At 43.2% G+C, this 21,766-nt stretch overlaps 2 protein-coding genes across 4 annotated transcripts in view; one reads left to right on the forward strand and one right to left on the reverse strand.

Moving 5' to 3' along the window:
- Positions 1-21,766, reverse strand: part of CCDC195 (coiled-coil domain containing 195) — a 33,436-nt gene that overhangs the window by 3,672 nt on the left and 7,998 nt on the right. Inside the window, exons 2-6 of one of the 3 annotated variants that reach the window (XR_008467199.1) lie at positions 20,053-20,134; positions 13,201-13,373; positions 12,344-12,427; positions 9,959-10,057; positions 1,692-4,955 (exon numbers count right to left, since the gene is read on the reverse strand). The gene's annotated coding sequence lies outside the window, so the exon portion shown is untranslated. Of the gene's footprint in view, positions 1-1,691; positions 4,956-9,958; positions 10,058-12,343; positions 12,428-13,130; positions 13,374-20,052; positions 20,135-21,766 lie in introns of those variants that run through there. The other 2 variants (XR_008467198.1, XM_054207355.1) reach the window with 2 other exon arrangements.
- On the forward strand, positions 1,972-20,313 carry LOC128911852 (guanylate cyclase soluble subunit beta-2-like). Its single transcript, XM_054207354.1, has 15 exons — positions 1,972-2,084; positions 2,934-3,028; positions 3,223-3,383; positions 3,761-3,860; positions 5,020-5,240; positions 5,328-5,433; positions 7,090-7,193; positions 8,734-8,950; positions 13,150-13,470; positions 14,233-14,381; positions 16,688-16,834; positions 17,120-17,274; positions 18,804-19,018; positions 19,108-19,230; positions 20,042-20,313. Exons 1-15 carry the CDS (start codon positions 1,978-1,980, stop codon positions 20,191-20,193), a joined length of 2,373 nt encoding a protein of 790 aa, XP_054063329.1. The 5' UTR covers positions 1,972-1,977; the 3' UTR covers positions 20,194-20,313.

Consider the following 21,766-nt stretch of genomic DNA (forward strand, 5'->3'; position numbering starts at 1 on the left):
ATTGATCAGTGAGGTTACTAACTTCTGCAGGGTGGAAAGGGTGAGGGGGGTATATTTTGAGACCCTCCCTATGGGAGAACAGGGACAGCACATAGCTGGCAAGAGGGCTGTCATCATTAAAAGAGCAGCACCCATGCCCAGTGCAGGGCTACCACCAGGTTTCGGTGTGCCTGCTGAACACGCACGGCATCTGTGAAGAGGGCTGAGTGATCAGAGACAGAGCGACAAGCACAAAGTCTTGGAATCACCACAGCATGAGGAAAACGTTCCCCGCCAGCCCGGCATGGAGCGCTGGCTCAGTATGCCCTCCCCTGTACTGTCCCGCACTGAAGAGCAGCAGCAAAGTGGGTGAAACGGGGCTTTCACCACCCACAGAGCTGCCTGCGCGTGTCTGGCTGACAGAGGACAGAAACTTGTCTTTGTTGAGGGAAGAGTGGTTTTCCCCACACAGTTCTCCATCGTGTCCTCTCAGGAGCCGCTCTTAAAAGCAACCTACAAATAATTCTTCCAGAAATAAACCTAGGAAATGAGATAACTGCCAGGCACTAAACCCATGAATTCATTGCATCTAAAATCAATCACTGTATTCCTGCTTAACATCCCTCCTGCTGTCCTTTCCTCTCAGACGGGCTGGACAATGGGCAGTCATGGGCAAGTGGCTTCATCTCCTCCTGCTTGTCAGGCCTGTGGTGGCAACACACGGCTCAGCAGCATCCACCAGCCAACAAAAGATGCTGCTTCTCCCTACAAACCTCCTATGCTCGGGCAAGCGTGGCAATTGACTCCACCATTACTGCTCCTGCCCTGCTAAGAGGAGTTTTAAGAAAGCCTTGGCAAGGGACACCCTTCCCTCTTGTCAACCCTCCTGGACGCTCGCCCCAGTGGGTCCTTGCGAGGTCAGGACCCGGTGCCTGCCCTCTGGCATGTCCAGCAGGGTCTGACCACATTGTGTCCCACCTGGCCTCCAGCAGGAGGGAACCGGGATTGGGAAGCTGCCGTCACCTGGAAACGTGGCGGGTGATGCCATTTCACAGAGATGCTCTTCGGCATCGCTCCGAATTCCTGCAACACCGGCCGCTACAGAAAACGCCCGTTTTCTGCCCCAGACCGGGCAGCCCCGAGCTGCGCTTTGCTGGGCAGCTGCGGCACCGCCTTTCTGCCCGCGGCCACCGGCTGTCCCCGGGCTGGCAGCGGCGGGCGAGAGCGGCGGGGCCGGGCCTGGCCGTGCCGCCGCCCCCCGGGCAGGCAGCGGGGCGGGCGCGGCGGGCGGCGGCGGCCGGAGGCGGCGGCAGGATGGTGAGCGGGCGGCCGGGGGGCGGCTGGGGGGACTGCGGGGACCCGCGGGGACAGGCAGGGAGCTGGGACCCTCCGCCGGCCCCGGCAGGTGCCCCCGGGAGGGGAGCGGGAGCGAGTCGGGACAGACCGCGGACAGACAGACCGCTGCTGTCGCGGACAGACCGCTCCTGTCGGGGACGGAGAGACAGACAGACCGCTCCTGGCCCCAGTGACCAGCCGGCTGAGAGCCTCCGATGCTAACCCGCATCGCTTTGGTGCCACGCCATCCTTAGGCTGCTGCTGCTGCGACAGTGCTACTTACGGTTATCCTTTAAACATCCTCCCCCCTCCGACTCCATCTCCAGTGTCCGGTGTGCCAGGACTAACAATAACAGTCAGGGCAAAGCCAAACTTACCTCCAGATGCTGCAGCTGTGCATGGCTGCTGTCCCCGCGCCGCAGGGGACGTGCTCTAGGCGGCATGCATGGCACAGCACATCCCTGACCTGGCGTCCCTGGGTCCTGAGCTGCAAAACAGGATGGAATAGGCTTGCTCTGTTTCTGTGAAACGCTGAGATAAAGGCTGTGCTGTTTACTGGAAGATATAGTGGCTGTTGAGCATTATTACTTCCTCTTTTGCAATATAAAATTAGCAGTGGAATCTTAAAAGGTGTCATTTGGGCTGACATTTTTGAAAATCAGTATGTCTTGCATCTTCATGTATTTGCTTTTGCAGTATGGATTTATAAATACATGCCTGAAGTCTCTGGTGGTTGAAAAGTACGGCGAAGAAACATGGGAAAAATTAAGGTAATGTGTTCCCAATAAATGTAATGTATTGAAAGAAAATGCTCAGGAATTTAGCAACAGAGGATTATAATTTCTCACTGGTAAGTGGCAGCTGAAATGTACCTCAAGTAATTCTTAGAAGTAACTAGCAGGGCAAAAGCAGGAGTTTCTTACCTTGTAACACTCCATACTCCGTTACTAATTTGTCCCAATTAATTTGTTTTATTAGATAATTAAAGATGACATTTAGTCTTATAGACAATTGTGCAATAGACTCGCTGGCTCACTGTGACAATGTCGAAAAGTAATTACACTGAAAAGATGTCATCCTTGATATGAAGTCCGTTTAATTCCATTACTTTCAGAAAAGCAGCTAAAGATAATAATCTTCTCTGGTTTTGTCTTTACTTTGTGAGCCATATGGCATTTTCCAAGATATATGTAAATGATACATAGAGACATACATATAATAGCCACTGAAGCCAGTATGAAAAATGAGCACGTTTTTGGTCAAGTCTGTGGAGACCCAAGAGGTTGATATTGTGGCCACATCGAACAATAAGCCAGTAAACCAGAAGACAAACTAAGACTTGCTCTAGATCCCCCCCAATATGATAACCTAATCCCTGAAAGAGTTTACCATAATACCATAATGTGAAGTAGCAGAAATGGAGGTGGACACCACAATTCAGTCATGTCAAAACAACACTCTTAAACCGTTAGGGGAAGTAGTGTGTTCCAATCTAATGCTTGAAGGAGATTAAGGAGTGGGTTGACACCAACCAGTGCTTAATGAATGCCAGTTGGGTCACCCAAGCACGTTGTATTTGCAGCGCTGCCAAGACAAGAATATTGTCTTCTCTGTTGCAGACTGCAGGCTGGGGTCCAGGATTCTTTCTTGACTTTTGAGGTTTACAAAGATGAGATCACAATGCAGCTCGTTGACAAAGCCTGCAAAATATTGGGTAAGCGTCACCATGCCTCAAAAATGACCTGTCCTGGGTGAAGCCTGAGACTGCAGCCCAGGTTTTAGTCTCCCATGCTCTTTGGAGTGCTCTCCCTATCCTGCAGATCTACTGCATTCACTCTTAATCCACCTGATGGCATTTCAAGTCTGTCCAAGCCTTTCTTATCCATTAAGGTATCTTTATTTTGCCAGGTGTTCCTGCTGACATGGTTCTGAGAGAGTTTGGAGAGTATTTCTTTGAATTCTGTAAACGCTCAGGCTATGACCACATGCTGAGGACACTGGGTGGAAATCTCTACGAGTTCATAGAGAATCTGGATGCACTGCACAGCTACCTGGCCCTTTCTTACCAGGCAAGTTCAAGTAGTAATTACTGAGCAGGTATGGGTGGGCTCTGCCAGAGTTCGCAACTGAACTCATAGGTGTGAATGAGTAATGGAAAAAGATGCAATAACAGGCTCTCCTATGTTCTGAAACATATTACGCCAAAACGTTAGGACAATTTTTTATAATCTTTTCTTTTTTCTGAGTATTCCTTAACATTAGATATTGTTTAGTAGGTTGGCTATAGTGCATAGTGTATTTTCCTTCACAGATAAGCATATTTCATTTTCTATATTTCAGTTTATGCAGATTACTGCTTATTTTATTAAGATAGGGGATGCTTTTGTGCAAGTGGAATTCACCAGCAGAAGATACTCAAGTTTTGTTCTTCTTTGTTTTTCCTCAGGAGATGAATGCCCCATCTTTTAGAGTAGAAAAGAATGAAGACGGATCGATGCATTTACATTACTATTCAGATAGAAGAGGTCTGTGCCATATTGTGCCAGGTAATTGGAATGCAGAGTTATCATCTGGTAATGCAGTTCATACACAGAGTAATCATATATTTGCAGATAATACTTTGCTCCGGTTTCAGAATCCTTTTTGAGGTGGGCACTGGCCATAGAGTTGAAGCCTGGTAGAGCTCAGTCACCAGACATCTGACCTTGGCATTTCCCTGCTGCCTGATCACTCCTACCTCGCAGTAGCTTCATCAAGATTTATGATATGACAGCTCAGGCCATAAATGTCCATTCCTGCTATAGAATTCCTATAGAACTCCTACAGAATTCCCTTCCTGGAAGAAAAATTAAAGTTCATGGTGTGTATTGTGTCTAACTGTCAATTAGCTCTCAGTGATTCATGCTCCTTAAATTACAGTGAGGTACAAATTATAGTTGATTTGAAGACATCTATCCATCCTGTAATAAATACTCCTGCAGTACATGCAATGTGTAAAGCTACTGCTGAACCCTGTTCAAAACTCAGTCTTTTCCCAGCATTTATAGGAATCTCCACAGTTGTATTTGTGCGAGGGTTAAACAGCTGGAAGTCTCTAAGAGATGGTCATATTCCTTTCTTTCATACATGCTGCTGAATTTAGAAGTTTATGGGAAGTTCTCCCTTTGTCAAAACTCATTTAATATTCCTGTCGAAGCACAGAACTATTTGAAATTTCAGACAGAGCTTTTCATGTCATTGTCCATTATTTCGTCTAACAGCTAAACAGAAACAAGAGGACTGGTTGTGCATCTTTATGAAAGATATTTCCTTCCTTTCAAAAGAAAATATTCTGCAATGACTGAAATAGATGGTTATAGCAGAGTCTCTTTAGACCCTCTGCACTTTTTGGGTTAATGGGAATTCATATTATTGCAATGTATGACTACCCGGACACATTCTTCAGATATCCTGCTGAGCTGCTTCTAGTGAAAATGGGCATTTGTCATCAGACAAGACAAAAGAAACAGTAACTTTAAAGCTCATCTCCCATGCACTTATTCTTATCACGGCAACAGTAGTAGGAAAGACATCGATTCCTTTCTTCTTCCAGAGTCCTTTGCAAAAGCGATTTCTGAAACAGTGAAATTCCACTGTGGGCCCTGTAAAAGGGAAAATGGAAAGGGTTTGTTCTTAGCAATATTTTGTCTTTTGTTTCCCCTTCAGGTATCATCGGTGCAGCAGCCCTGGATTTTTTTAACATTGAGATTTCAATGGAAATAGTCAATCAAACGGAAGAAGAAGAAAGAACTGGGAAAAAAGAACATATTGTTTTTCTTGTCACTCAAAACCCTGTATTTTCATACAAGGAAAGAAATGAATTTTCTTCCTCATCTCAGTATCTTGCTGACTCTGAAAAACAAGTCGAGAACCAACTGAATAAAGAGGTATTTTAATATTCATTACCACTATATTACTAAAACATGATTAAAATAAAAGCACCCTTGAATTTCCCTTTGGCTTTATTTCAACAGGACCTTGAAAAAGCCAAGAATACTTTTAGAGAGAGAGGAAGCTCTGTTTGTCCTGTCAAGAAAAGTCACTGGAAAACAATAAGAGGAATAATCACATTAGGAAAAGGTGAGAAATCATTCAGAGGGAGCTTGTCATCGTTTCTGAGCCTCTTCAGGAAGAAAGTCAGTAAGACTCCCTATCTCCACCCACCCATCCATTTTGAAATTACCGTTCATATTTCCTCTGTGTCTTTTCAAAATGTTTCTGGTTAAGTTTCTTTCAGTTAGACATTGGAAATGAAAGAAAAATTGCAGATAATAAGCATGCTCAGTAATGACAGGTACTTACATGGAATACGAACTGTCACTTTTGTCTCTTAAAAAAAGTATTCTGAAAATACTCGTGAAAAGTATTTCTCTGTAAAATGTCGTTGTGTGGTACATTTGATACTTCCCTCTCATGTCACTCAGTCTACGATGATGAATTTAAAAGCGTGGTTTTTAACTTGGTAGCTGCTACTCCTTTCCAAAGTTATCGACCGTAGTAAATTCTGAAAGCCAAATTACACCCTCCGCTACCAAAAATCTACTGCTAATCTAGCGTCCTCTGTTTATACCTTTATATGTTATAAGTTTATATATGTTTCTACAATGGAAGGATTTTTTCAGTTAGGATCTTTTGATTCCCCAGGAGGAATGAGAATCCAGCTCAGTATCGCCAAGCTGTCTGGATTCTGGGAGGAGTGAAAAACCAAACCTGATATCATCTGGTGCAACGCCGCATGCATTGCAAAAGCAGATATCTTGAGTAATAAATTAATATATATTCAAAATAAAATTTTAGAGTAGCATTTTTACTTAAAAAAGAAAAAAATCCTTTAACGATAAGTGCAAGGGTTGCAAGAGCCAGACTTTGAAAGATGAAAAACCCACACTGACTTCCCCTGAGGCAGCAAGAGCTCTAAAAGTTGGGTCCTAAATTTGTAATCCTTGTCACCAGCCTGCTAAGTGACTTCAGCATTTGTTATCAAGCAGCATTTACTAGAGTAACTGTCACAGCCACCTTCTGGGGGAAAGAGATCACTTGAAATAATCAGTCTTTTGATTATTGTGCATTACTGGAGAATCCAAATTTATACTGTGAAGATCGAAGGCTGTGGGTGCGTCAGTCAGATGAGCACTTTTGACTATTTTTACTCATTCATTTTACAAAAATGTCTGTTCACTCGCAAGCTCTACAGATCTGTGATCATTTTGAACAAAACCTCAGGATAAGTAAAATAGAAACCAAACAGTAATTTGGTCTTTGTGCTGCGGACTGGGGTTCTTTGTATGGGAGACTGAAACCCAGATCATGCTGGGGTTTTTCTCCGTAAGTGTTCCTTAGTAGCTGGCAAAGTATATTCAATCCACTTCTGTATATATTTTCGTGGGATATAGCTGTGTTATGTTGCTGTGACATCTGCAAATTCGTAGAGCAGCAACATCTACAGTTGTTCATCTATTCTTGTTGTTTCCACAGAATTTCATGCATCTAATGCGCTGTGCTTTTTGTGTGGTTATGTTTAAATTCTCAGCCAACTCAGATGAGTTGCTAATCAGCTGTGTATTAAACTGCAGAGCATTTAGCACAGATGTATGCACACTTCTGCACCCACACTCTGTTTACTTTGTCTTCAGTCATTATGATATAGGGTCCTGTTTCACTGTGCGCTAAACAGTAATGCCGACTGCTTTTATGAGGTGCAACCCGATTAAAAACTACACATTTATCTTGCCACAGGTAAGCTCCTGAGAGGATTTGATCCTGTTTATCCCAAGAGCCTCTGGATTGACACAAAAACATTTTGCAATGGACTTCCTTTTCATATGGTTTTTGACAAAGAGGTAGGACAAGCATGTGAGGGCCTTTGGAGTTTGCATAGACCATATAGCGATTTTCTTCTGTTTTGGCTGTGCTGCTGTTCCCTGCTGCGTGTGCTCTGTGTGCAGGGTAGACTCGCTTGCAGGATTTGCAGAAGTGCTCTGTACAGAGACATGCAATAAAAGTCACTCATAACAATGGGATCAGGATCATTTCAGATAGGCATCTCCTCTGAATTTATTGAGATCACCATCTCTGAAACAGCTGCAGATATGCCAACAAGGTGTATTGCAGCAGTCTATCCATCACCAAACACTGAGCAGAATTTTCTGAGGTTTCCGGCCACTCTCCTGTCCCTGGATGTGCCAGAGACAGGACCCATCCTTTAAAATGGCTTTGTACTTACAGCTAGTCACCCTCTCCTCCCAGTTACTAATCTATCCAAAGGCTTTTGAAAGGCTTTGCCAGCAACTCAGGCTCTACGTGCTTCCTGAGTCTGCTCCGACAGGCTTCTGCTGGGAAAACCCAGCTACCTACTAGTACCCATCTAGTAGGAACTGGACCCAAAAATCTCTTTATCTTGCGGGGGAGGATTGAGTGTCCTCTCCTGTGCACACATACTCTTCAGCAATGGAATTGCCTTTTCCTTGGCAGGGAAAGCCAACCAGCCCATGGCTGGTTTCCGGGTACCCTGCGTTCCCACCAAGCTACTGTTCCTCTTGCTCCCAATTCGGTGCAGAGGATGTTAGCTTAAGCCAGGAGCAAAGAGAGGAGAAGCTGAGAACAGGACAGCAGAAGAAAGCTGAATACAGCCGCTCGGGGAACACGTTTTGGCATCATGCTGATAGAGATCCCAGAGCACACAGCCTGCTGCATTCCACTGTCCACATTAGCCAAAGTTCAGAGTTTTAAACCTTTCAAGATATCCAGTTTGCATAATTTGATAAAATTACTAGTGTGGAAAAAGGGCAAGTCCTGCACCCATGATTGGTAGCTAGGTCAGAGCTATATTAACTCTGATGACAAGCCGTGAAGGCAGGGTGGACATTTCTGCAGGGGTTAAAAGCTCATGTATGGCCAGCAGGCTAAAAGAGAATGACTAAACCTTAACACAGCAATGGTTAAGAGAAGGCAACCCGTGGCATCCATTAGAAAATCCGTATTTGCCAAAATGTTTTATGCCACAGTTACTTTCTTTTCGGAATACAGGACATGCTCTGGTATCTCTAATTTTCTTTTGCAGCTACCTGTAAGGCTATTTGTTAGGCCTACGCAAATGCAAGCAAAGATAATAGCAGATAGTTTTGTTTTGTCTTTAACAACTGATAGGGAAGAGCATTTGGATAGTAACATTCCTTTCTGGGGTCTTTGTCTTGCTATGAAGGACACTTGTTCAGAGCTTTGCGATAATACGCTAATAAAATAGAAACTTTGCTCGGAAATAAGCCATGTAGTATAGCAAGGCTAAGTGTGTGTACATGTATAAACAGTGATCAACTATAGCTTGGCCTAAACCCTAACAGGATATGAATTATAACACGTTGTCCATATTTTCTTTTTAAGCTCCGAGTGAAGCAAGCCGGGGTGAGCATTCAAAAGATAGTACCTGGCCTTCAGACCATGGGCATCTGCTTGGATCACTATTTCAGTATCATTCACCCAGAAGTACCCTTCACCATCTCTAGCATTCAAAAATTCATCAACAGCCAATTTATTTTCCAGACTAGAAGAGAGATGATGCCAGAGTCATGGAAACAACGGCCAATGCTAGAGCTGAGAGGTACTTCACTGTTTTCAATAGCATGAGTGTTCATATTAAATCAGGAATTATGCTGGAGTTGAGCTAATGCCTTTCTGTGGACTCCTGGCTTCACGTAAGTCCTATAAACGGCCTTGTCTTTGTGCAGCGAGGAGAGAATTAGCTGGTTCTGTTTAGAGAAACAGTACTTTAAGATGCTTGTAGACAAATTCTGCTATTACCTCACCAGATTTTGAAAGCTGTCAGTCAGAAATAACAATTGCGCTCCCATTTGAAAGGCTTAAGGAAGGCAGTGTTTTTCTAATGCTGCAAACTCCACATCTTTGCACGTTTCCTGAGTAACAGGGGCAAAGCCAAGGGAGGATCAGATTGTTTTCTGAACCACCTCTAGTCTCAGTTACTCACAGAGTCGCAGAATTGACTCAAATCCAGTTGAGTTTGGAAGGGACCTCTGGTGATTGTCTAGTCCATCTGTGCACAAAGCAGGCTCAACTAGAGCAGATTACTCAGGACCATGTCTAGTTGGGTTTTGAATACATTGAAGGATGGAGACTCCCCAACCTCCCTGGGCGACCCATTCCAGTGTTTAAACACTCTTACAGTAAAAAGACTTTTTCTTATGTTTAGATGGGATTCCTGCATTTCAGTTAGTGCCCGTTGTCTCTTGTTCTTTCACTGGATACCACTGAGAAAAGTATTTTTTGCACCCTCCTGTCAGGTATTTATACATATTGATAAGCTCCCCCTGAGGCTTGTCTTCTCTAGGCTGAACAACCCCAGCTCTCTTAGCTTCTCCTTATATGACAGATTCTCCAAGGCTTCCCAGGTCCTCCATCCTTTACTTCTTGAAAATAGGAGAGATATGTACTTTCTTCCAGTCCTCAGGAACATCTCCTGGTCACTATGACTTTCAAAACTAATTGAGAGTGGCCTCGCAGTGACATTGGCCAGTTCCCTCAGCACTCCTGGATACATCACATCAGGTCTCATGGACTTTTCTATATCCGATTTCTTTAAATGTTTACTAACCTGAACCTCCTGTGCTGATGGTAGGTCTTCATCACTCCAGACTTTCCCACTGGTCTCGGGGCCCTGAGATTCCTGAATGGTGATTCTTACCTGCAAAGACTGAAGCAAAGAACGTACTGAGTACCTCAGACTCTTCCATATCCTTTCTCAGCAGATCCCTGCCCCATTCAGCAGCAGGCCCACATTTGCACTAGTCTTCCTTTTGCTGCTCATGTACCTGCAGAAGCCCCTTTTGTTCCTCAACAGATACAACTCCCAAGTGGGTTTTGGCTTTTTCAACCCTGTTTCTTCCTCTGGGGTGACCTGACCCAGCTTTCACCTCCTGTATTCTTTCTTTTTTTGTGTTTGAGTTTACTTAGGAGCTCCTTGTTCATCCATGTAGGCCCCTGCCGTGTTTGCTTGACTTACGGCACATCAGGGTAGACCATTCCTGAACTTCTGGACCCTTCTTTCCAAGACTGCATCCCATGGGATTCTTCCAAGAAGATCACTGAATAGGACAAAGTCCAGTCTCCTGAATTCCAGTCTTGCGATCTTGCTTTTTTGCCTTATTCACTCCTCCCTGGTTCCTGCACTCCACCATCACACAGTCATTGCAGCCAAGGCTGCACCCAACTTTCACAGCCATAGTTCTTCACTGTTTGCAAGTCTCAGGTCTAACAGGACACCTTCCCTCATTGGCTCATCAGTCGCTTGCGTCAGGAAGCTCACCTGTCAGTGCCTCTGTGCACTCCAGAAACCTCCTGAATTGCTTGTGCCCTGCTGTGTTGTCTGTCCAGCAGATATTGAAGTAGCTAAAGTCCACCATGAGGCTTCCTCCACTTGTCTTAAGAAGGTCTTGTCTAGTTTTTCTTCCTGAGCGGGGCATCTGTAGCAGATACCCATCACGACATCACCCACATTGGTCTGCCCTCTAATCCTTATCTAGAAGCTCTTGGCTGGCTCATCATCCAGCCCTGGGCAGAGCTCCATGCATTTCCCTTGCTCCCTCATGTAGAAGGCAGCTCCCCCTCCTTGCCTGCCTGTTCTAAAGAGTCTGCCTTCATCCTTTGCAGTACTCCAGGTGTGTGAACTACCCCACCTAGCCTCTGTGATCCCAATGACATGGTAGCCCTGAAACTTCACACAGACCCCTAGTTCCTCCTGTCTTTTCCCCATGCTGCGTGCATTTGTGTACAAGCACCTCAGAGAGATGCCCAGTTGTGCCCATTTCCCAGAAAAAGGAGGAGAGTTCCCCCATAATGCTGCCCTGTGTGTTTTGCTTTGCAGAGGTTAGAATCAAATATATAACGTAAGGCATTACTCTGGGGCGATCCCTGCGACATGGTTGTATTGTCAATCGTGGTTTTGGTTGGGATTCAATGCCTGTTGCCCTGTGAATCTGCCCAGCCCTCAGCTACGGCCTTCTGCTTCACTGGGGACCTGTGGAAAGGACACGATGCCAGCCCTCAGAGCCAGCTCATGGAGCCACTGGGCTCAGCACAGGGATGCACTGAGCTGTGTAAAAGTAACTGTCCAGGTCTCACCTCCCCATAGCTCTACACATCAGCCTGTGCACCTGACAACAGAGTCGCTTTGCCTTGCTAAGAATTTTCCTTGCCAGAGAAATTACTGCTTTGTACGTGGAACAGCATTTTAAACCCAGCCACCCAGCACAGGCCGTGCCAGTCCACAGATCTGGGGTTGCATCTTTGGCACGTACGGACGACGATGAGACGTGGGGCGGGCATTCCCGCAGTAATACGCCACAAGCATCACTCCGGCCAGTGCCCGCTTCCCCTTCGCCCGCGGGAAGGGGCAAGGGATGAAGGGAGCACTTAGCAGCAAAATTCCTGATGACGTTGGTACAGCTGGAGGAGAGAAATGGCTTTCCCTGCCCCTCCATGCATTTTGATTCCTAAAATGCGAATACATGATTCATTCTTAATTTATGCCTTTGAGGGGAGGTATTTGCTACTGGCTGGGTTTCAAATGTGGATAAAAATAGATTAGTTAGCTGTGCTTTTATTTTTTTATAGTCTCATTTTCAGATTCTGATTTCTGTCTTCACCCCCCTCCCCCCTCGTGTTACATAAGAGTTTACCAGTTAAAATATTTTAGCAAAAAACTTGCTTTAATTTTACTTAGAGGAATAAGTATGGAATGATTCTCTGCTTCGTGTAATTAACTATAATGACATTTGGTTTAAGTGTTCTGTGACCTCAATTTTGCTTCTCTGAACTGTCTAATATGACCTAATTTTCCCTTCTCTCCTTTCACCTTTACATAATGAGTGTCAAATCTGGTATTCCTGAGATTCAGAAAAGATTAAGAGTTTAGGGAGAATCTGAAAAAAGTGAAGTTACCAAAATAAGGAACTTTAAGTAGTCACAGGTACAATCTTACTTCCTCTTATGCTGTCTGGGTTAATTCATATGGTATCTCTGGTGTTCCACTCCTGTTAGTTTTCAAGCTGTTCATCCAGTTGCTCTGGGGATGGGGTGAGAGACAAAGAAAGAAATAGGAATTCCTAGATTGCTGTTCAGAAACCAAGGATACTTATGAAGCAAATAAAGAATAATAATAACAACAACAAAATATAAAAAAAATCAAACCCCTAATCAAATCTCAACAAAGAAAACAAAAACTCAATCCCCACCAAAAATCCCTTCTATCTTTCAGGCATTTTTGTACCTGCTTATTTAGATGATGCTAGTGACTGAAAGCTCCAGCTTCCAGGAAGGAAGGCTCCGTTGACTTTACCGGGGCCACATATTACCCACTGTGAAATTAAACTTTAGATGTTTCACTTAATCTTTGTGAGTCTCAGATCCCCAGTGCATGATGCTGACCCACTGACTTCAGGAACATCTCAAGAACTAGTAGCAGAGCAGAGGAGAGGCGAGGAGAGGCAAGATGTTGCGAGCACTGGGGTTCCTCATGAAGAGGAGGCACCTGAAGCATGGTTGGGCTCTGCCTAGCAGTTACAATGAGTGAGTGACTGCTTTCTGGGTCCTGACATTTTTGTTTGCCTAGCGTACCTCCTCCAAACAAGTCCACCTCTAAGTCCAGGAAACAGAGTAACTCCTGTGATGACCCTGCAAAAAGCCACTGTCCTTAGAACACATCCCCTAAAATTAACATCAATAATACTGAGCATCACGTGAAAGTCCAAGCTGCTAAAAACTCTTACCGACGCTTGTTTCAAACAGGCCAGATGATCTGGATGGAGTCCCTGCAGTGCATGCTCTATCTCTGCTCACCTTTGCTTCGCACTTTGCATGAGCTGGAGGAGCGACAAATGCATATTGCAGACATTGCACCTCACGACGTGACCAGGGATTTGATTCTTCTGAATCAGCAGCGACTGGCGGAGATGGAGCTCTCTAACCAGCTGGAGAGGAAAAAGGAAGAACTGCGGATACTGTCGAAACACCTAGAGGAAGAGAAGAAAAAGACTGAAGCTCTGCTCTATGCCATGCTTCCTCAGCATGTGGCCAACCAGCTGAAAGAGGGGAAGCGAGTTGAGGCAGGTGAATGAATAGGATGCATTCGTGATGCATGATTCGTGCACCAGGTGATGGTGATGGAGAGACTGGGGTGCTGGTGCAGCCCTATTGCCACTGTCGTGGAGTACATTCTCTACTTGGTGGCATTCATGGGTAGGAGGAGGACCACAGATCCTTCATCTCACGGGTAACAAAGCTTAGACTGTTCTTTCAAACAAAGTTTTGGAAGGCGTTTGCCAAAATTGCTCTTTAGGAGGCAAAAGGTGGTAGCAGCTGCCCAGGCAGGGAACAAAATTCAGTGTTTCAACAAGAAACTGAGATTTTGTTTTTAACGTGGGTGTACAGGGAAATCAGGGTTCAAAAATGAAACGAATAAAGAAATTTGTCTTTCATAGAAAATTCTCTTAGTTTCTCTATGCTATCTATAAACCTAGAATCATAATTCCTGTTGTTATTAAAGACAGCAAGTAAGAATATGCTTAAATTCCCTTTAGTAAGCACGTATATGAAGTTAGGGGTAAAGAGCTAAGGATATCCTGAATATGGATGGCCAAAGGGATGCATTCAGATGTCTGGACTGTTTGAGATGTGCGATGATTCTTATATTTTATATACTTTTATATTGACATCTCTCTCTCATATCAGCACCCGTATAGCAGTGTTACAACTGATATGTCACAGGTCCTAGAAGAATGACGAGAAAGTAATCTTTGCAAAGGGGTCTCCAAGAGATGCCGTGATTGTTCTGCCATTACAAGTACTTACTACTGGTTTTTCTGCTCACAGGAGAGTTCAAGGAGTGCACTATATTGTTCAGCGATGTTGTGACCTTTACCAATATTTGTGCCCAATGTGAGCCTATTCAGATTGTTCTCATGTTAAATTCAATGTACCTGAGATTTGACAGACTGACCACGGTGCATGATGTGTACAAGGTATGTACTGATCGATAAAGGCTATACAAATAGTCTGGAAAAAGATTTTGGTTTTGTTTGGGTTTTTTTTTGTTTTTAAATGCACTTAGATTCTCTCCCCCCCAGTGTGATTTTTGATAAACCTTAAAATACTGCATATTTGTAGTAGCCACACTAAAAACCAGGCAGATGTTTAGAATTTTTGGACAGGAATGTGATGTCTATCATGGGCTAGAGTCTCTTTCCACCACGCTAACACCAGAATGGCTGTTCTCTCATACATCTCTCTCTCCCTCCTTTCTTAAATGCCTACCCAACGTGGCAGTATATGCTAGTTTATGGACCAATTTGAATCATTTTCCTCATTCTTTTATTCCAACCTGTGGTAAATGGGTCACTCTATCATTAAGTGTCTCCTTTGGTGTGAAATAACATTATAAACAATACCCAGATGATACCTAGACTTTTGTTTTGCTTCATGAAGATCTTAGGCAGTGGTATAGGCCTCCTGCTGATCCCAGAGAGTATTGATTAGATCTAGACTGTAATGTACATGTTGTCTCCAAACCATGCTGGAAGGATCAGAGCTCTGTTTGACACATAATAATAGCATTATTAACATCTCCAGAGCTACCCAGATTTGTCAAGCTCAAGAGCAGGTCCTGAGTTTCTGTCTGTTACCAGCACATTATATATTTAGGAAGGCAGAAATAGTAAAGGGTGAAATCCAAATCTTGTTCATTCCTTGCTCAGGCAAGGCATGCAGTTCATCCCGCTATAAATTGTACTGGAAATCAGAAGCATTTCTGCCTTGGCAAGGAAACTGTATTCAATAATTGAAGCATCCAGGATGTGGCCCACGGATTTTAGGATAAATTAGCATCATATTCTATCTATCTAAATCATACATCATGAGTAAATCATCTGTCACTATAATAATCTCCTTTTGATGCCTGTATATAACTCCTATTAATATTGAAGGAGGTTACCAGGGTACAGAGAGGGAGGATGAGATTACTATTTCAGGGAATTGAGAAAGAAATGAAATCTTGAAATTGATCAATTCTAAGCTTATAAGCATCTGAAGTTATGCATAACTGGTTGGACTCGATGATCTCAAAGGTCCTTTTCAACCATGAAGATTCTATGATTCTATGATAAATCTTGTTAAATTAAATCTCCTAGCATGGCCAAAAAATAAATAGGGTATCTATTTGCATTAGTAGTTTTTTTACAGTTGCTTTTAATTTGTTACAGAAAATTACTAGTGTTACTATGGGGTTGACTATTTGAGAGGAGATATGTACGGGAACACATTTTTCAAGACTAATGTGCTGAACAGTTTTAAGTCATTCTGTTAATGAACAAACCTAAAAATGAAATTATATTCCCGCTCTTCTATTGGTGTTCATTTTTAAGAAATCCAATTAATCTAATTTAAACGGATCTCTTCCTTAGTCACGGAAAACGTAACAATAAAGTCTCATAAGAGCACTTCAGAAAATTTCCTTACTGCGTAACAGTCTTTTACAGCGAATTTTAAACATATGAGAATTCTCTGTTTCAAACAGGCCTATTCTATTCCCAGTGAAATCTCTGGTACAGGGAGAAACACCAAAGTGTTTCTCAGGCACCTCACCATGCATTCCAAGGAGGCTGGATGCCTGAAGGAGGAGGAACCCTTCAGCATTTGTGTCAGAGGCTGCAGCACGTTGTTGAAAAACAGCAGGTTGTAAGGAAGGATGCTCCCAGCCTGCTTAGTTCACGCTTTACATTCTCTGACATCCTGGAGACTGGAGGTTTCTTAATTTCATGTGAACCCCTTCATAATAATCACCAGTGAATAGACCATCTTGCTTTATTGTGACTTTTTTTTAAAAAGAAATGTCTTTTAAAAAAGAAATATGCTTTTAACACCGTCCTGGTTTGAGAACCAATTGTGAATTAGAGCTAATTAATAGCATTCAGCTATCAGATAACCTCCTGGCTCAGGAGTCTGTGCCTGGGGATAGCTCTTTGCACGTAGGTCTGCCCTGGGTAAGAGGAAGGCAAGAAGTCTGACACTTTCACAGCATCCCTTACTCCTTAGGGTCTCTCATACTGATATCTAAAATGGGTCAAATAAGCAGGGACAGAACGCATTGAAATCTTTAGTGTGGAGTCAAGGAAAGGATGCCCATCTGAAGGAAACTCGAACATGCTAGAGCTGTCTAGTGACTGGAAACATCTTCTAGAAGAACGGGGGAGTTGGTAAGCAGAGCTCCAAACAGCAAAGCAGTAGCCTGAGCAAGATGGCATGCTCATATGTTTGTCCCTCTCAATTAAAGGTGGAGACAATTGGCGATGCCTATATGGTAGTAGGTGGCGTCCCTGTGCCCGTACCCACTCACGCTGAGCGAGTTGCTAACTTTGCCTTGGGGATGATAATAGCAGCTAAAGGAGTACAGAACCCAGTTTCTGGAAATCCTATCCAAGTAAGTTGTTAACGCAAAGATGCACGTGTGTCTGTCTGCTACTTGGGTTGGGCTTCTGGTTAATGTGTTGCAGTAGGACATCAAAGAGCTGCTTCTGACTCCTCTGTGACATTGGGCAAGGCCACATGGGTATATTTTTCATGAAGAGCCTCTCCCCGTGGATATTTGATATTTTACTGGTGTCCAGTGTTGTGTTAGGATGAACTTTTAGGTGGCTGGATAGCATTAAGAAAGATGTTAAATAACAAGTGACGTTTCTGGGGGGTGTTTTATGTCTTTGTAAAGATTAGAGTTGGGATCCATACAGGTCCTGTCTTGGCTGGAGTTGTTGGAGAAAAGATGCCTCGTTATTGCTTGTTTGGAGACACAGTGAATATAGCTTCCCGGATGGAGAGTCATGGTGTCCCGAGTAAAATTCATCTAAGCTCCAGTGCCTATCAGTGAGTAACTATGATGGAAACGTTGCCTGTTAACTGCTAAAAAACACTGCCTTGACAGCTGCAGCTTTCACATGTAGATGATGCTGTCTTTAGTCACTGATTTATGCAGTTTACTTGTAAAGAGAAATCACTGCTTGCAAAGAGTTTTATTTATTCTCATTATTTCAAATGCACTTGTATATGGAGACAGAGGTTTGAGAGTCTCAATCCTAGAGAGCAAAATATGGTAAAAAAATAATTGTGATAGCTTATTTGGAAATACCAATAGAGTGATGTAAATGTTAGAAAGACGGTCTGAACATTTAATTTGACATCCTGCATAACAAAAGCTTTAAAATCTCTCTGATTGAGCACAACAATTTGTGGCAAAACAGTTTTATTTGCACTTACTAAGGATTAAGTTCATAAACCACTACCTTATTCATGCAGTGAGTAATTTACTTTCCTAAAACTCATGGCACTAAAAATTAAATACTACGTTTTCAAGAATTTTATCTGTGCATAAAATATGTTTGCAAGAGGTGGAAGTGAAGACAAGCTACAAAGGAGGAGTACAAAACCATTGTCTGGGCACGTAGGAATGACATTAGGAAAGCCAGAGCTCAGCTATCATTGAGATGGGCAAAGAAGGTTTGAAGGCAATAACAGGAGCTTCTGCTACGTTAACAGAAAAGTCTAAATGGAAGTGTGGACCTGCTGTGGCAGGTGATTTAGTGACAGTGCCTTGAATAAAGGCTTGAGTTACTCAAGGCCTCTCTTGCCTCAGTCTACACTGATGAGGTCTCAAGGTCCCTGCACCTAGAGTCAGGGTTCAAGGAGCAGGTGAAGTACCAGTATTGGAAGAAGATCAGGGGTCTTTTGAGAAATCTCGTCTATAGAAGTATATGGGAGCAGATGGGATGCCTCCAAGGGTAATGAGAGAGCTGGGTGATGGCATTACAGTGCTGCTGACTGTTATCTTTGGAAGGTCATGAAGATCAGCACCGTAGCGAGCGAAGAAAGCCAGATGTTACACCTATATTGAAAAATGGCAAGGAGGGCAGGCTGGAGAACTATAGGCTGGTTAGCTTCATGTCGGTCCCAGTGAAAGTCAAGTCCTCTTGGAAGCCATTTTTGGACACATGAAGGTGGCAATTGGGAATAGCCAGTCTGGATTTACGAGGAGTAAATCATGCTTGACGAACCTGATCGCTTTCTCCAATGAAATGACTGGAGATAGTTCTGTCTAACTGGTATTGGCTGCTTCAGTTCTTAATTTCTAGTTACTGATCAATAAGAACCCTCCACCATACTGAAGTATTTGACTACGTGATCCATTGATTTTTTGATCAGGCTGTACGTGTACAGCTAAAAAGCACAGCAGGCTTGAATAAACAGTTGAAACAAACCCTTAGTTGTTCACGGATCAATACTGTTTTTCCCAGACTGTTGTGATTTGATTACTTAGATTACAGTAGCTCTTCTAAAACATCAGTGTCATTTTTGCTAATCTTGAATTTTCCTGTGTCGTTTTGTTTTTGATATTTTAGATGCCTAAAATACAAGAATTTTGAGATGACTGAAAGAGGAGAAATAGAAGTAAAAGGCAAAGGGAAAATGCACACATACTTCCTCGTTAGAAATAAAACTGCAACTGAGAATGAGATAATGGGAAGGCCAATGAAAGGCTTAGATTCTGGCCATGAATATGTTCAGTCCTTTCAAGAAGGCAGGACTGAAACAATACCAAATTGTCATCAGCCAGGTAGAGTCAACTCCACATCTCTTTCCCCTCCTTGAACAAATGAACTTTAAGACAACTCAATTGAATATTCTTTTCTGTTCTTCTTTCAGTTACTCAGACTCAGCTAGAGAAGGACCAGACCCCAGCTATTGCAATGAAGTATATTGATGGCCCCACAGATGCACAAAACAGCCTCAAAAGAAGAAATCAAGCAAAAACTGCAGATTTAAGAGGTGCTTATTTAGTTACCAGCTAGCAAAGACAGTAGAACTAGGAAGTAACTGAGGCTGAGTCTTGCAGCTTTGTTATATTCATCTTCTGAATAATGTTTTACTCAAGCAAGAAATTCATGCCAACATATCCATGTTGGTGAAATTAACCATTCTGCATGCTGTTTAGGGCCAAACAAATTCACCTGCAGAGCAATCCTGGGTGTTAATTGTGCACTAGGGAAAAAGAAGCTGACATAGCTGTCAAACCCCAGAGTCCTCCTGGTAGTGCAAACAGAACGGATAAGTGGTAGACAGCTCTTCACGTGGGCGCACCCCAATTGTTCATGTACACATCTGTACCAAAACCTTACCACACAAACCCAATACAACCTCTTTTCCTAGAAAAAGCTGCCATTATTATTTGTAGTTATGGGGAAGCCCTTATCAACTTAAACCTGAGAGAGAGAGACCTCATGGGTTCTGCAGCCTGTCTGTCCTCAAGCCAGTCTCTGGCAGGGGTTAGGAGGATTTATTACCACGCCCATGTTCTGCGACCAAAGTTCGTTGTCCTTTGAAGTATCTGATACTGAAAAACAGATAATGGGTCTGATGCCGTAACAGCCTAATCTAAGGCAGCAAATCTTGTAATTCTATTTGCATGTTTTGTGGATTTCATGAAGACTAAATATGTTGCCACTGATTACTAGAAAATATTTTACTGCCTTCCCTCCCACCCGCTTAGACGCGGTAGTTAATCTAGTATATGGTGTGCTGACAAACAGAAGCCTCTACGGTCATTAAAAACTCACGCTAAAGGAGTGTTTCCTTTCAGGCAAAACTTACGATTCCAAAAGCGATGGGAGTCTCCATGGCAACCAGCATGCAGATGATGGTCCTTGTCCTCTAAGCCAGGGAAGAGTCAAGCCTGCTACTGAAGAATCACGGATCAGAAACGTTCGCTCTAATTTTTGCACTTTACTCTAAGTTTCTTACTTTTTACATTAAACAGAGGAATTTTATTATAATTTAGTGCATTTTGCTGTTGTGGGACTGATTTTGTATATCAAGTACCACATGATTTTGTAAAAAAAAAAAGAAAACAAAAGAAAAAAGACATTTCATCACAGTTTTCAGCAAAAAGAAAATAATGGAGGATATTTTTTTAAAATCAATCTACGCATGCCATATAATACTCCCACTGGAGAATGAAACCACCACAAGATGCTTTGACGACCTATTTTTCAGTCTCTGCCATGTCTTTGGATGTCCCTGTGTAAAAATCACTTTTTGGTATGTCATGCAGCAAATTGAGAAAGAGGTGACTCATCCAGCTAGAAATATTCCTACTCAAATCAGCACTTGCCATAAAAGAAACATTCCCTGAAGTGACCATCTGTCTTGACTTCAGCACAGCCAACTTCTCCACGTAAGGTTAGCGGAGTTTGAGCTACATTTTAACTGTGATGACAGTTTGATCTCCTAACGGGTCTTTTATTGGGTAAAAGCATTACGCAGTAGAAGTGCCGAATAGATCTAATACAACCTGTATTTTTCCAGCCAGAAGAGAAAATTCTGTGTATTTTATAGCACACAGCAGTAAAACCCCATCCGTGACCTTTGAACCAGCTGTCCATGCTGTACTTAGATGATCGTAGAAGGACACACACGTGGAGTTACGTAGCATCACAACACTGAAGGACTGTTCAAGGCCTATGAACTATTTGAGACCTTCAAACGAGTTGCCAGTTTATTTCTCATTTTCTCACCCCAGTTAAAGAAAAATAAAGTCTCAGGACTCAGCCTGTCAGTGCTGGAATTAATGTTGTTAATGTCATTGAAAATAACGGCATTAAAAATCAACATTACTTACCTGGTGTCAGAGGCTCCTCAGCTGAATTACTTCCACGCTGCTATATTCTTAGATTATGACTTATCATAAATGGCAGAGAAAAATTGAAGTTCAGCTGTCAGGGATTTAAGATGTAGGAGCAAAAATACAATGGATATAAAGGTTGTGGACAATTTGGCACATCATAAATTGTGCTCTCCCTCCCATAAGGGGAGCTTGGAGTAGGTGGAACGTGCTTGTACTGGGTGACTTTGACAGGAGATGCACCCTGCACACCGATTTATTACCTGTGGGCATGGGTTCGTTGTCTAAGGATGCAAGCATGGGACCTATTTGAACTTTGAGCAAGAACTCACTGCAGATGATAACGTTACTCCTCTGTTACAGCCTGGAGCATCACATTTCCACCTCTATGTCTGTGGCAAGAGTGAGGCTCTTTAAACACCAGACAGAGAGGTAAGACTGATGAAAGGCATCTCTTCCTCTCTATAATATAACAAGATGAAATTTCACCTGGTCAGATTTTCTTTCTATATCTCTGAGGCAGTGGCTCCCTTGTCTGGGTGCTTCACAGCTCTGACTAGTAGTGTCTGCAAGTAGTGCAGACCAGCAGAGGAGGACGTGTAGAGCAAAACCGTCAGTGCTGTTGTCCACACTACAGATATTTCAGAGGGCTTGCTAGTGTGGTCCCACTCACTGAATACCTGT

The sequence above is a fragment of the Rissa tridactyla genome, chromosome 6, assembly GCF_028500815.1.
Source record: "Rissa tridactyla isolate bRisTri1 chromosome 6, bRisTri1.patW.cur.20221130, whole genome shotgun sequence".
NCBI classification, from domain to species: domain Eukaryota; kingdom Metazoa; phylum Chordata; class Aves; order Charadriiformes; family Laridae; genus Rissa; species Rissa tridactyla.

What these genes read in the sequence shown, in the direction of transcription:
- LOC128911852 (XM_054207354.1), top strand. Translation starts at nt 1,978, where the DNA reads ATGTCTTGCATCTTCATGTATTTGCTTTTGCAGTATGGATTTATAAAT. An exon ending in GAAACATGGGAAAAATTAAG is followed by an intron (nt 2,085 to 2,933) that starts GTAATGTGTTCC and finishes TCTCTGTTGCAG; the next exon opens with ACTGCAGGCTGGGGTCCAGG. An exon ending in AGAACCAACTGAATAAAGAG is followed by an intron (nt 5,241 to 5,327) that starts GTATTTTAATAT and finishes TTATTTCAACAG; the next exon opens with GACCTTGAAAAAGCCAAGAA.